Source organism: Xiphophorus maculatus, chromosome 9, assembly GCF_002775205.1.
Source record: "Xiphophorus maculatus strain JP 163 A chromosome 9, X_maculatus-5.0-male, whole genome shotgun sequence".
Taxonomy (NCBI): domain Eukaryota; kingdom Metazoa; phylum Chordata; class Actinopteri; order Cyprinodontiformes; family Poeciliidae; genus Xiphophorus; species Xiphophorus maculatus.
Window position 1 is genome coordinate 23435050 of NC_036451.1, and position 13098 is coordinate 23448147.

General features: G+C 41.1%; 1 protein-coding gene across 12 annotated transcripts in view; it reads left to right on the forward strand.

Annotated features, from left to right (window-relative positions):
- The window catches only part of fryl (FRY like transcription coactivator), an 81658-nt gene that overhangs the window by 53568 nt on the left and 14992 nt on the right, over window positions 1-13098 (forward strand). For 7 of the 12 annotated variants that reach the window (XM_023339379.1, XM_023339381.1, XM_023339371.1 and 4 more), the window contains 18 exons: window positions 386-470; window positions 1282-1394; window positions 1480-1630; window positions 1705-1808; window positions 1896-2072; window positions 2839-3040; window positions 3635-3756; window positions 3855-4042; window positions 4183-4277; window positions 5028-5623; window positions 6054-6322; window positions 6405-6545; window positions 8271-8471; window positions 8571-8732; window positions 9350-9424; window positions 9595-9771; window positions 9973-9981; window positions 10939-11139. In XM_023339379.1, coding sequence (XP_023195147.1) covers window positions 386-470; window positions 1282-1394; window positions 1480-1630; window positions 1705-1808; window positions 1896-2072; window positions 2839-3040; window positions 3635-3756; window positions 3855-4042; window positions 4183-4277; window positions 5028-5623; window positions 6054-6322; window positions 6405-6545; window positions 8271-8471; window positions 8571-8732; window positions 9350-9424; window positions 9595-9771; window positions 9973-9981; window positions 10939-11139 — 3068 coding nt within the window. The remainder of the gene's footprint in view (window positions 1-385; window positions 471-1281; window positions 1395-1479; window positions 1631-1704; window positions 1809-1895; window positions 2073-2838; window positions 3041-3634; window positions 3757-3854; window positions 4043-4182; window positions 4278-5027; window positions 5624-6053; window positions 6323-6404; window positions 6546-8270; window positions 8472-8570; window positions 8733-9349; window positions 9425-9594; window positions 9772-9972; window positions 9982-10938; window positions 11140-13098) is intronic. The other 5 variants (XM_023339372.1, XM_023339383.1, XM_023339374.1 and 2 more) reach the window with 2 other exon arrangements.

The following is a 13098-nucleotide window of genomic DNA, read 5'->3' on the forward strand; positions in this document are numbered from 1 at the left end:
TGGAAGATGTTAAGCAAAATCTAAAAATGGGAGAAGTTACACTTCTGACTCAAATTATAGGCTAAAACAAAAGAAGCAAAATCTTAATTAAAATAATATGTCGGGTTTACTTCGGACTTGGGCCTAAAATACAAGTGAATTAGTCAGGTCTTGTTGGATTTTTTTAGGCCTGATCTAAAGAAAACATTTTTTCAAAGGATTTAACTTTTCTAGCTTATCAACTGAAAATAATGTTATTCTTAGATTTGAGGCTAAATTAATAGCAATTTTTCCCCCCTGGAATAATTGGCCAATCACTGGTTGATTGATTGGTGCATCTCTAGCTCTATCAACTAAATGCTGTACTTTCAATGCCAGACAATGTTTTTCTTGCCTTCTCCATCAGGAACAACCTCCAGCAGCAATACCATGGTGCCAGGAAGCGAGGGTCATCACGAGAGCAAGAGCAAAGACCCAAACATGGAAGACAGGTACCAACTTCTGCATAAAGTTTCTATTAAAATCTGTTACGAGTTTTTTTTTTCCCTGCATTTTGTCACTCCGTTGGCCTCTTCTTTTTATTTTAAGACTAGATTAGTTGGTCCTTGAAGCTAAAGTTGACAACTAACCTTGAGTGGTTAGTTGTCCAAAGCTATTCTGTACTGTCCTAAAACAACAACTCTCAAAAATAGTACGGCCGTGTATTTTAGGAAGCTTTAAAATGAAGTCAGCATGTGCCGACATCACAACAGCTTCGAACTTTCTAAGATGGCAGATGCGTAAACGTCTCTGATGATTTTGAAATCGAAGTTGTTTGAAAAGACGACAAACATCAGAGGAATCAGATAAGTGTCAAAAAAATACACCCCAGACTAACTTTGTCTAGTCTATGGCGCGATGCCTGGCAAGTATCAATGTTTCTGATTAAACTAGGCCAAACTGGAGTCCAGTAACCTGTTCTTTTTTGAGATTCTTCAGAACTTCTAATGTGTTTAAGTCACATCTCGACAAGACACACCTTTCCACTCCAAGGTGTTTGTTTCCCTTAAGATAAAAGTCTACTTTGGCCTTGTCTTCTGTCAAACTGTCAGCTTCAGTCTTCAGCCTCCAGGACCAAATAATCTGGAGTTATACTAAAAGGAGAGGACATCTTACTGCAGATTCTCAACTTTTTAATGCATTTTCTGCAATTCAAAACTACCCCTTTAAGAATGCATAAATTCAGAAGAGCATCTGAATGTATGCCTAAACGCAATATGCAGTCTGAGACTTTTTGTTTTACTAGCATGTCTTCTCCCACAGTTACACACACCTGGATATTTACTCGGGTCTGAACAGCAACCTGAACCGCCAGCACCACCGCCTGGAATCTCGGTACAGCAGCAGCTCTGGTGGCTCCTATGAAGACGAGAAGAGTAAGCAGAGAACATTCCCACGCTCCTCCTCAGCATAGTGTAGTTTTAATATAGTGTATGACCATGTTTACTAATGTTTCTCCAGGTGACTCCATGCCACTTTATGCAAACTGGCGCTTGAAAGTAATGGATCACAACCAGCCGGAGCCTCTCCCTTTCCCCCCGACTGGAGGCTGCTGGGCTCCGTTAGTGGATTACCTACCAGAGACAAACACCCCCACCGTGCCGCTCCACAGGTACCATGAAATACGGTGTTTCACCGCAGACGTTCAGCGCTGGTTGAAGCTCACAGTCGTCCTCCTTTTTTCAGATGCAACATTGCAGTCATCCTGCTGACGGACCTCATAGTAGACCATGGGATCAAAGTGGAGTGGAGCGCATACCTGCACCTTTTGTTACATGCTGTGTTTATAGGTAACGTCCTCTGACGTTTCATGCGTCGTCTCTGCTTGCGTACCAAGCCTCGTGACGTCATCTCGTCGTCCTGTTCTTGTCCTCCAGGCTTTGATCACCAGCACCCAGAGGTCTATGAGCACTGCAAGCGCCTGCTGCTTCACCTGCTCGTTGTCCAGTCCGCAAACAGCCAGTCTGTGGCCATGGTGCTGCTGCGGAACAGAGACTACAACGATCCCCGGGTGCTGACGGTGAAACCAGCAACTCCAGAGCTCAACCTTACAGGTGAGTCCGGCCGTCAACCAGTGGAAAGCAGGGCCGCAACTAACGATTATTTCAGCAACCGATTATTGTGTCGATTGTTCGGATGATTAATCGGATAAAAAAAATAAAAAAATAGCTACCTTCTTCATTTAACCACTTAAGTCTTATTAATGCAATATTAGAAATGCATTAAGAGATGGAAATAAACTTTTGTTTGAGTAAGAAAATAAACATTTATTGCCTAAATGCAATAAAATATCATTCTTTTAGTTTACACTTGATTATTTGTAGATTGACAACTTTTTAGTATTTGCCTAATATGCGATTTTGTTGCATATTTACGTAGAGAGAACTTTTTTTATATTGAGTGCAAAATTTGTACACATTTTTTACAGTTTTCTCAACTACTGCCATGTTGTTCTTTCAGCAAATGGCCTCTTCTTTTGCAGTTAATTAATCGATTACGATTAGTTGACGATTATTTCAATAATAGATTAATCACAATTAATCTCGATTAATCCGATGAATCGTTTCAGCCCTAATTAGAAGTAGATAGATATCAAAGTCAATGTTAAACAAAAGGGGTTTGAACAGATTTTTAACCAGTATTGGGATCAACATTTAACCAAAACTTTTATTGTTCTCTTTTGTCACCCCAAACTTAACCACTGGGCAGCAGCAAAAGTCTTTCCCATATGTACAAATGTGAACTGTGCTACAAGCTGCTGTTGTTGCAAAGCTACAGCCTGACATCAGCTGAGTGTGCTCTTGTTGAATGTTTCCACAGGAATGCAGGAGATTTTGCCAGATTTTCAGCCATCACCGATGACAGACTCCGGCCTCAGCACCAGCTCCACATCCTCCAGCATAAGTCTCGGGGCGGGAAGCAGCACTTTGTCCCACCTCTCCCCCACGCTTCTCATCGAGGCTGATATTAATGCCGAACAGGACGACAAGGCCAAGGGTCTCATCGAGTTCATTACGTCAAGGTGAGGAAGATACAGCATAATTATTTGTGTTCATTAAAGTAGATTTTATATACATTCTCATGATGCAGCCCAGTTTGAGACAGTAGTTATAGCAACGGCAAGTGTTTTACTTAATTTTACAATGATTATGCTTTCATGCTTCCGATGGTGTCTAAAAGGAGCCGGTTTTTAGGTTCTGCATGGGTTTGAGTTTGATTTGGTTTCATCTATGTTTTTTTTTTTCTGGTGTGGCACCTAAACCTAAGCAATTAATCTAGATAAATGATTAATTGCTTAATTGATCATTTCTATTTTGGTGATTAATATTTTTTGTAGGGAAATTTTGTTTAGATTTCATAATCCATTTTATTTTTTGTTTTGGTTTGTTCTTGGTTGTTGTGTTTTATTATTTGATATTTCAGTTCCAGTGCGGAGTGTTCTTTTACAGATGTAAATTTTATTGATCTTTGAGATCGAACTTACTTTATTATGCCATTATCAGTACATTACTTGCCAATTACCTCAAAACAACATTGTTGTTTGTCGTCCAGCAAAATTTGCTATCGTGACAGGCCTATTGGTAGCACCTGATCTTTGTTCACTCCCACCGTGTAGAAAGCGAGGTCCACTCTGGAATCACGAAGACGTCTCTCCGAAGAACTCCAACATTAAGAGCGCCGACCAGCTAAGCGTTTTCGTCAGACACGTCGTCACAGTCTTCAAGCAGTCCCAGACAGGTCTGAACAGACGTCCACGGCTTCTCTTCTGTCGTTTCTGCCCGTTCTTCTGTCGACTTTGTGTTGGAGTTATCTGCATGTTACGCGCCTCTCTTCAGGTTTCCCTCTGGACTCCATGCTGAGCGAAGTGGCTCTGAGAACGGCTCTGTCCTGCTCTTCTCGACACTACGCCGGTCGCTCGTTCCAGATTTTCAGGGCGCTCAAACAGCCTCTGACTCCGGCCACGCTGTCTGACATTCTGTCTCGACTGGTGGAGACCGTAGGAGACCCAGGAGAAGATGCCCAGGTGAGGATATTAAAACATTGCATCATCCTACTGCCTGGAACAAATTTAATCCATTATTAAAATACAAAATGTAACTGGTTGGGGAAAAATGTCAAGCCGTCTGATCTGAACTGACTAAATATATGTTCATATTTTTCCAGGGTTTTGTCATTGAGCTCCTCCTGACATTAGAGTCAAGCATCGACACTTTAGCAGACATTGTCAAAAACTACGACCTCCTCTCTGCCTTAGCACAGTAAGTCTTCTCACAAATTCCCCTCTTACTTTGTCATTGGAGCACTTTTTTATTTTCTACTGCACAATTAGACAAAATCTGTTGGAGGGTCAATATTGGATAAAATCGTCTTTTTTGGGCTTTAAATCGTGTTATGTTATTTCCTCATCAAACTCATACCTGAAGTGTTGCTTTGATTCTTTCATGCGTGTTTGAGAAATCCTTTAATCTCCCACGGCAACCATTCAGCTGTGCAAAACGACTGGTTAGACCTGGTGCTGCCTTCGAGACGCAACTCCTGCTCAGAGCTGCAGTTTCCAAGCTTCTGCCTCTCAGAGCACCTTGCTACCTGATTTTCACTCAGCTCCTTCAGACTAGCCAGCAGCAATTAGCAAACAGCTGGTGGAACTGCACATTTGCTGAGCTCATTATACCTTCTACTTCTCAGTGAAGACTGGTAACCCTGTCTATATATAGATATATACTGTATATATTTATTTGTGTGTGTGTAGTGTTAAAGGATTAACAGAGGAGTGTTGTGATGATTTCCTGAAGGCGGAGTTTCAGAAAGAGCAGGAGTTTCTTAAAGAAAGATGCCCAATTTCAAGAAGTTAAATTATTAAGTAAAATTTATTTTATGTTATATATAATATATATAGCATTTTTACAACAACTAAAGGTGACATAGTTGATTGTTCTATAAAATGGTACTGTGTGACTGGAAAACGCATAACCCTGCTCCTTTAAAAGTCCATACTGTTCTCTTTCTAGAAGCTCTGCCCGTGACCAATCTTTGGGAGCAAAGTTAGCCGCCAACAGGAAAAGCACGGGCCAGCTCAATCTCAACAGCGGCGGCCTTTTGCATTACGTCCACACTCGGAGCAACTCGCTTCGCGCCAGCATCATCGGCGAGCGGAAAGCGGACAGACGTCGAAGCAACACGCTGGACGTAGCAGACAGACTCAGCGGTAACCCCTCCAACCTGCTGCGCACAAAGAGCCTGACGTCACTGGGCGGGGGCGGGAGCCCGGGAGGCGAAGCCGTCCCACCGGTGGACCCCTCCAACTTGATGGCCACCGTCTTCTGGATCGCGGCCTCCCTGCTCGAGTCCGACTACGAGTTTGAGTACCTGCTGGCGCTGCGGCTGCTCAACAAGCTGCTGGGCCAGCTGCCCCTGGAGCGGGCGGACAGCAGAGAGCGGCTGGAGAACGTCCAGGGGAAGCTCAAGTGGTACAACTTCCCAGGGCTGCTGCAGCTCTTCCTCAAAGGCTTCACCTCCGCTTCGACGCAGGAACTCACCATCCACCTGCTCAGCAAGCTCATCAGCGTCTCCAGGCACACACTGGTCGATGCTTCACAAGTAGCAGGTATGTCTGAGTGGTCTCATTTTAATCCATAAATAAGGAAACTGTTTCTGTTTGCTGTACTATTGTTACCACTTAATTTGACAGCAATCCTATGGACAAAGTGCTCTTCAAGTCCCTTCATAGCTGTTGGACAAAAATTTCACAGAGAGTTGAAGCTGTAATCCTTTTCTACCCCTTTCACCTGCATGCACTGTCTTTTGTTGGCCTATCACTTAAATCAGAGGTGTGAAACCCATTTGACCTATTGATTCAATCCATAAAATAATATTTAAGCACACAACTGTTACCTTGAAGGTTTGTCTGCAGGCCTTGAGTTTGACATCTGGCTGTACTGTGACAATCTGTTTAACATTTCGAGGGCTCTGAATGCGTTTGTAAGGCGGTGTATGCGACCTTGCGCTAATCATTTTCCTCCTCGGATTGATCCCAGGTTTCCCTCTGAACATCCTGTGCCTGCTGCCTCACCTCATTCAGCACTTCGACAGCCCCACTCCCTTCTGTAAGGAGACGGCTGATAAGATCGCCAAGGTGTGCGCGGAGGAGAAGTCGGCCACGCTCTCCAACCTGGCCCACATGATGAGCCTGTACAGCACACACAGCTATTCCCGCGACTGCACCAACTGGATCAACGTGGTCTGTCGCTACGTCCACGACGCCTTCGCAGAGAGAACCTTGAACCTGGTCACTTACCTGGCAGAGGTACGAGAGATGAACATCAGACTTCTTTGTGTTAGTTCTGAATAGTAGACATGAGCTTTAATGATGAATTTTTGCATCTCAGCTGTTGGAGAAGGGCCTACCCAGCATGCAGCAGTCCTTACTGCAAATCATCTACAGCCTCCTGAGTCACATTGATCTATCAGCAGCTCCTGTCAAGCAGTTCAACCTTGACATCATGAAGATCATTGGCAAATATGTTCAGGTGAGAAAGTAACTTTGGAAAGTTTGTCAACTGCAAGCTTTTTTCTTTTCTTCCCCTTAACAGTAAGTTATGCAGTAAGTAGAGATAGAACAGTCTAAATTTTTTATTTTGAGTTTTTGGAAAGATTCCACTCTGTTTTTACCCAGTCCCAATTTCTCTTTAAACATTTCAAATATTGCTTTCTGGGTTTCTCCTATTACAAATTTTTACTACGAGGGGAAGATTGCATTGTGTGTGTGAGACCAGTTTCTCTAAAACAGAGCTTTACTGTTTAAAAAAAAAAACACCCAAAATGACTACTTTGTTGGAATTTTAGACTGTTTTCATGACTGTCATTATAGTAAAACCTTAGTCTGAGTGTTAATTCTTCTAATAAAAAATGTTACCAAATTATGCAAACCTCATAACAGACAGGTTGAACTCTCAAAAAAGTCAAAAAGGCAGCTTTCTTGTAACTCATTTAGCCTTCCTGTTACCTGCTGAGAGCATTGAGCTTTGTTGCAATCTGTCTCGACATGGCCTTTCTAGAATAAAAGAGCTACCTTCCATCTTTTGTGCTTCATTTGATTTCATACTAAACTAAGGAGGGCCAACTTTATGGATGCTGTTACTTCTCTCAGTTACTTCTCTCAGTAACAGCATCCACACCAAATGTCAACGAGACTTGTTGGGGTTTAAATCTGCAACCTTTACACTCCATAAAGCCATTTTGTCCCTTCAGTCTAGATACATAAGGCTCACTTAGAGCTGCAAATGTTGCATCACCTTATACCTTTTTAGGACAAATCTATAAAAATCAGGGTTTTAGTAAAAAACTGACATTTTATCCCATTTTTTTAAGTTTTCCAAAAAAAACAAACGCATCAAACTTTTGCAAAAAAAAGAAGATAAAAATATATTTTTATGTAAGGTGTTGATATTTGTGGAAAATTGTTTTAAAAAAGAAAATTTTCAAACTAATGACAAAAAAATAGATAAAATGCTGATACTTAATATCAATGTTGTGGAAATTCAACACAATTATTTAATGTAAAACTCTTTACCATTTGCATTTGTTATTAGCATTTCCCCAAGTAAGTTTTAGTTCATTTGCTGCTCTGACTTTGCTGTTCTTTCAGCAAATAGAAATTTTTTGCTGCAGGTAACAATTGATTGATTGCGAAATTATTTAACAATCACTTCAGTAATTGATTAATCACGATTAATTCGATTAGTCATTTCAGCCCTGGTTTTTACTGGCGTTTACTTTCCTAAACGACATTGCAATTCAAACGCACAGTGTTGTGTGTGAAAGTAGCCTGGACTGATCTATAAACAGTAGAGCAATTAACTTAGAAACACCTCATCTTTCACGGTTACAGAGCATAGCGCGTTTTTATGGCCGCCTCCTACCGACCGTCTCAGGGGAGCCATACGGCTCCATATCATCCGTGCATCTAAAGGCGCCACTGCCATTAGCGTCTTAAACAAAGTTCTGAAAATGATTTAATATGGGTTTGTATTTCCAGAAGGCTTGTGGGTATTTTAGCATGCCGTCACATCAGCCTCCTTAAAGGGTTTTCTGGGTTGGTCATAGATCACGCAGTACACAAATGATGCCGTATTGTATTTCTGTTGGTAACGTTTTTTCTCTTCAGAAGAAAAAATATGCATGAATGACAAGAAACGCTTTTACTGTTTTGTTTTTTCACCACATCATGATAACGCCTTCTGCTTTTGCCACAGAGCCCGCACTGGAAAGAAGCCCAAAACATCCTGAAGATGGTTGTGTCTCGATCAGCCAGTCTGGTGGTTCCAGACGACGTGCAGCGTTCGTACAGTTCAGAGTCCTGCGGGTCACCAGAAATCGCCTTCACTCGCATATTCAACAACTCATCCAAGGAGCTGCCTGGAAAGACCCTGGACTTCCATTTTGACATCTCAGAGGTCAGCAGATTTTGACATCTGCTGTTTTTAACCAACTTACCTCCAAGCCTCCCACGTTCTTAGCACTTTGTTGCTGAAACTTGTTTTCTGGCTGTCTAGACACCAATTATAGGCCACAAATATGGCGATCAGCGTACCGCTGCAGGGCGAAACGGAAAGGCGCAGGTGATTGCCGTGACGAGGAGCACCTCGTCAACGTCATCTGGCTCCAACTCTAACGGTCTGGTGCAAGTGAGCTGGAAGAGGCCTCAGCTGTCGCAGGTAGTTTCTTTCAGTGGATACACATTACAAGAACGAATCATTTTGTGAGGCAGTAATCTGTAAAAAAGAAAAAAAGACAAGATGATTAATGACCTGACCTTTTCATGGGTCATCCTACTTTCCAGTATTCACTGTTAGCTCGGTTAGCATTAAATGCTTTGAACTAGGTCTGCAACTAACTAATTATTTTTGACACATTTTTAGCTCATTCAGTGGATTTTTCATTTAACCACTTAAGTTTATTTTATACAATATTAGAAATATATTTAAAACTGCAAATAGACAATCCAATTCCTTTTGTTAAAATCGGGAAATAAATATGTTGTTGCATATTGCATTTGTACAGCTTTGGTTTAATTGCTACTCTTAAGATGGTGACCTTTTTTCGAGTCTGTATTCCCAAGTTAATGATTAGTCAATTACTAAATTAGATGACGATTATCTCAATAAATAATTAATCTGATTAATTGTTTTGACCCTACATCAAACTGCAGTCTTAGTTTATATTCCCTGGAAGATGGCAACTTTCACCTTAACTCTGAGATTTCTGGGACCAGAATGAAGTTGTGGAGAGCTTAAGTTTTTGTTTTCTAATCTTTCATGTGTTTCTGTTACAGAGAAGAACCAGAGAAAGGCTGATGAATGTCCTGTCTTTATGTGGTCCAGAGTCCGGCATTCCCAAAAATCCTTCTGTAAGACTCCTCTCCTTCTCTGTGGCCTCAGACAAAGTCTCTCATAAACCCTGCTGATTCAACTTGCGGCTTGGTCACTTTGGTGGAAATTAACTTTTTCATTTTTTATTTTAAGGGTGTAGAGATTTTGTATTGCACCGTCTGACAACATAAACCTTTTATTCTTGCAGGTGGTTTTCTCATCCAATGAGGATCTGGACTCTGCGGACCAGCAGACAAGCCTCATCCCCGCAGTGGAGGAGGTGGTCCGAGAGGAGGAGGTTCAGGGTGAAGACACGGGCAGCGAGCAGCAGTTTGGTGTCTTTAAGGACTTTGACTTCTTGGACGTGGAGCTGGAGGATGCTGAGGTGGGTTTACGTTCAGAGCGTCTGATTACTGCAGATTCAAAAGCTAAAAGTGGGTGGAAAATATTATTACTTTCAGTTATCAGCCCTGCCATTGCTCTCCTCTTGTCAGACTTGGAATTAGTTGTGACAAATGAGCAAAATTGTTTTCCAGCAGTCTTAAGTCTACTAACATACATATTCTTTTTCCTCTCTTGCTACAAGGAGTTGCAGGTATGTCTCTGGGCCCAAAAGTTAATTCATTCCTCCCCTGCCCCCCATCCTGCTGTTCTTCCTGTTCTCCCCATCCTGCTGTTCTCCAATTATGTGCTGTTGGACGTTTTGACTTGAAGATTTTCCCTTGTGATTGTGGACATTTTTAAATCTTAGCATGATGTTTCATCCCAAAAATGTGGAGAACAACCTACACCATCCACTCATGCTTGTGACCTTTTGATATTTTGATTTCAGTGGATTTTTTTTTTTTTTGAGATTTAGGGTATTTTCACACCTGATAGTCCAGTAGACTTGGTTCAAGTGGGGGTCAGTATTGCAACATCTCTCACGTTTTTAGCTGATGAGGTTCACTTTCACACCCTTTGAAGAAAGGTTGTGAAAGCGCCACCTCTTGCCTTCGGTGATGCTGCACCAAAAACCACTGAAGGAAACGATATAAAAGCCTCGGAAGAAGACCGGCGCAACTTCCTTCTTCACAAAATCTAAACAAAAATGAAGTTTTTACAGTTGTAGAATTTCTCTTTTGTCTTTGGAAAAAGACTATTTCTGCACTAGACTCACAGTTATTTTGGTTGTATTTACCCAGAATACTTCTCGGTAAAGTCCATTTCCTGCTTTCTCCAGTCCGTTTGCGTTCACATATGCGTTTGAACCAGAGTTCACTTCTACCAAACACCTGGGTTTGTAGATGGACCAGAGTTCACCTTTTTTGGCTCACATCAGAGTTCAATTGCACGTTTACCCCTCCCCAAACAAACCAAACTCTCTAGGCAAACAAACTAGAAGTGTATTAAAAGGAACTGGTGTGAAAGGACCCTTCTTTTTTTTTTAGAACATTACGTGGTGAAATGTCTGTTTTGTGTCTTTATTATCTTTTCAATTATTGTTACTCCCATCCCAAACCTTCCCTTTTGCACACTCCGTCTCACTGCTGTTGGCCTGCTTGTCCTGCAGGGGGAGAGCATGGACAACTTCAACTGGGGGGTGCGCCGCCGCTCCCTGGAGAGCATGGACAAGGGGGACACGCCGTCTTTGCAGGAGTGCCAGTACGCTGGCAGCACGCCGAGCCTCAACCTCACCAACCATGAGGACACGGACGAGTCGTCGGAGGAGGAGGTACTGAGCGCTAGCCAGATTCTCACCCGCTCCAGCCTTGTAAGTCTCACTCCGCCCAGGGTCCGCACACACACACCCCCACCCACCCAATCTACCGTGGCCCCTCACACAGCCCGCTGGCATGGTGTGTGCGTGTGTGTGTGTGCGCGCGCGCATACTAAGCTGGACCTGCTGCCTGCTTCTTCGCTGGTGGTGGTAGTTGCCCTCCTTTAAGTCTCAGCCCAGTCCTTTCACCTCTGGCTCAAAGTGAAATTGTGTATTTAAATGTAAAGTCAGTAGGAAGATATAGTATAGAAATGAGTTATCAGTAAGTACAGTGAGTTAATATTTTTTTGCACACTCTATTAAAGTATAAAATTCTAGTTTTTCCAAACCTGCATTGTCCGTTTTTGCCACTTTCTAACAATTCTCCAGCTTGTTTCTAACTCCTCTTCATTTTGCCTTGCAAGCTTAAATTCCCCTGTAAGATAACAGAAATGCTTGAACTCATTCTGGAAAGGGTTTGTTCTCTCTCTCCTCCTCTGCTCTTCTTGATAATGCATGGTGAGAGAATGAGCTTTTGCCTTTTATTTTGAACATGTGACTCCCAAAGAGACATAAGTCATCCAGTTTTTATACTTGAGTGCAAGCAGCATTTACACTACTTTCAATAAGTATTTATGCCCCTTGAAGTTTTTTCACATTTAGTCATTAGGATTTAATTGACAGACCAACAAAAAGTTGTGCAGAAGTGACAGTAGTGGGTGGTGACAGAAGGGACAGGAGTGTTTCATTGCAAAATTTAGTATTGCTATTGTTATAACGATAAAAATGATGATAAAAAAAAACGTGTTTTTTGTTACTTTTTTAGGTAACCGTATCACTGTGATGATAAGATACAGCACTCTTAGCACCACAAACACAAATACTGCTTTTGAAAAACAGGCTCATTTGGAATAATCTTCTTTAGGACGTCATTTACTTAAAGAAGTTTGATTTATATCACTAAATTGCACGCAATAGCTGATTTTTTTTTATTCATATTTTCAAATTTACATAGGCGAAAAACATTTTCTCCTATGTTTTTGTGGACATACGACCAGTTTGTTGTCGGAAGAAATTTTTCACAGCAAACTATGCAATAGATTCCCACCCCTAATTTTCAGTAGTTAATGATTGTAGGGGAAAACATTAAGAAAATTAACAGTATGTTGGGGTTTGACAATGTAATGTTACTGATACTTGTCATTCTGTTGTGGAAATTCAGTGCAGAATTTACTGCATGCAAAAGACAAAGGTCTGGATTTGTTATATTTACATTTTAAAAAATGTTACTTTGTGTTGGTCTGTCACTTGGAATTTCAGTAGAAAACATTTTGGTTTTGTAGTTGTAACTAGACAGAAAGTGAAAAAGTCCAAAGGCTGTTGTAAGGCATTGTACTTGCAATATGAAGCCAGTCAATAAAGTTAAATTTCTAATAGCATGATAATTTTTTGGAATAGCCTGATGTAATTTTAAGATGCAGGGTCGGAGAATTCAAGACTAAAATGACTAAACTTCTCTTGCTTGATACTGAGGTCATGTTATTTGATTAATACTTTGTGAAGGTTTGCATTTTTTATTTTAAGTCTACTAAACTAAGGAAAGAAGAGATTTTGTTGTCTTCGATTGCACACAATCTAAAATATTTGCATAAAACGAACCCTTTTAGGGAAAGATCAAGAACACTGCAAAACGACAAAATCTTACCAAGTATATTTGGTCTACTTTCTAGTGCTAACATCTTTGTGCACTTTAAAACTAAAAGTAACTTTTCAGCAAGACATAGAAGCCAATAATTCCTTAATATTGATGAAAAAGAACTATATAAGTGAAATAATCTGCGGGTGGAACACGGTATCTTTCCCATATCATAAGTGAAATAATTTCTAAACTAGCACTTTTTCATCAATATTAAATAATTATTGACTTAAAACAAGCTCCTGTTTCTTGCTGAAAAGTGACTTCTATGTCAGTTT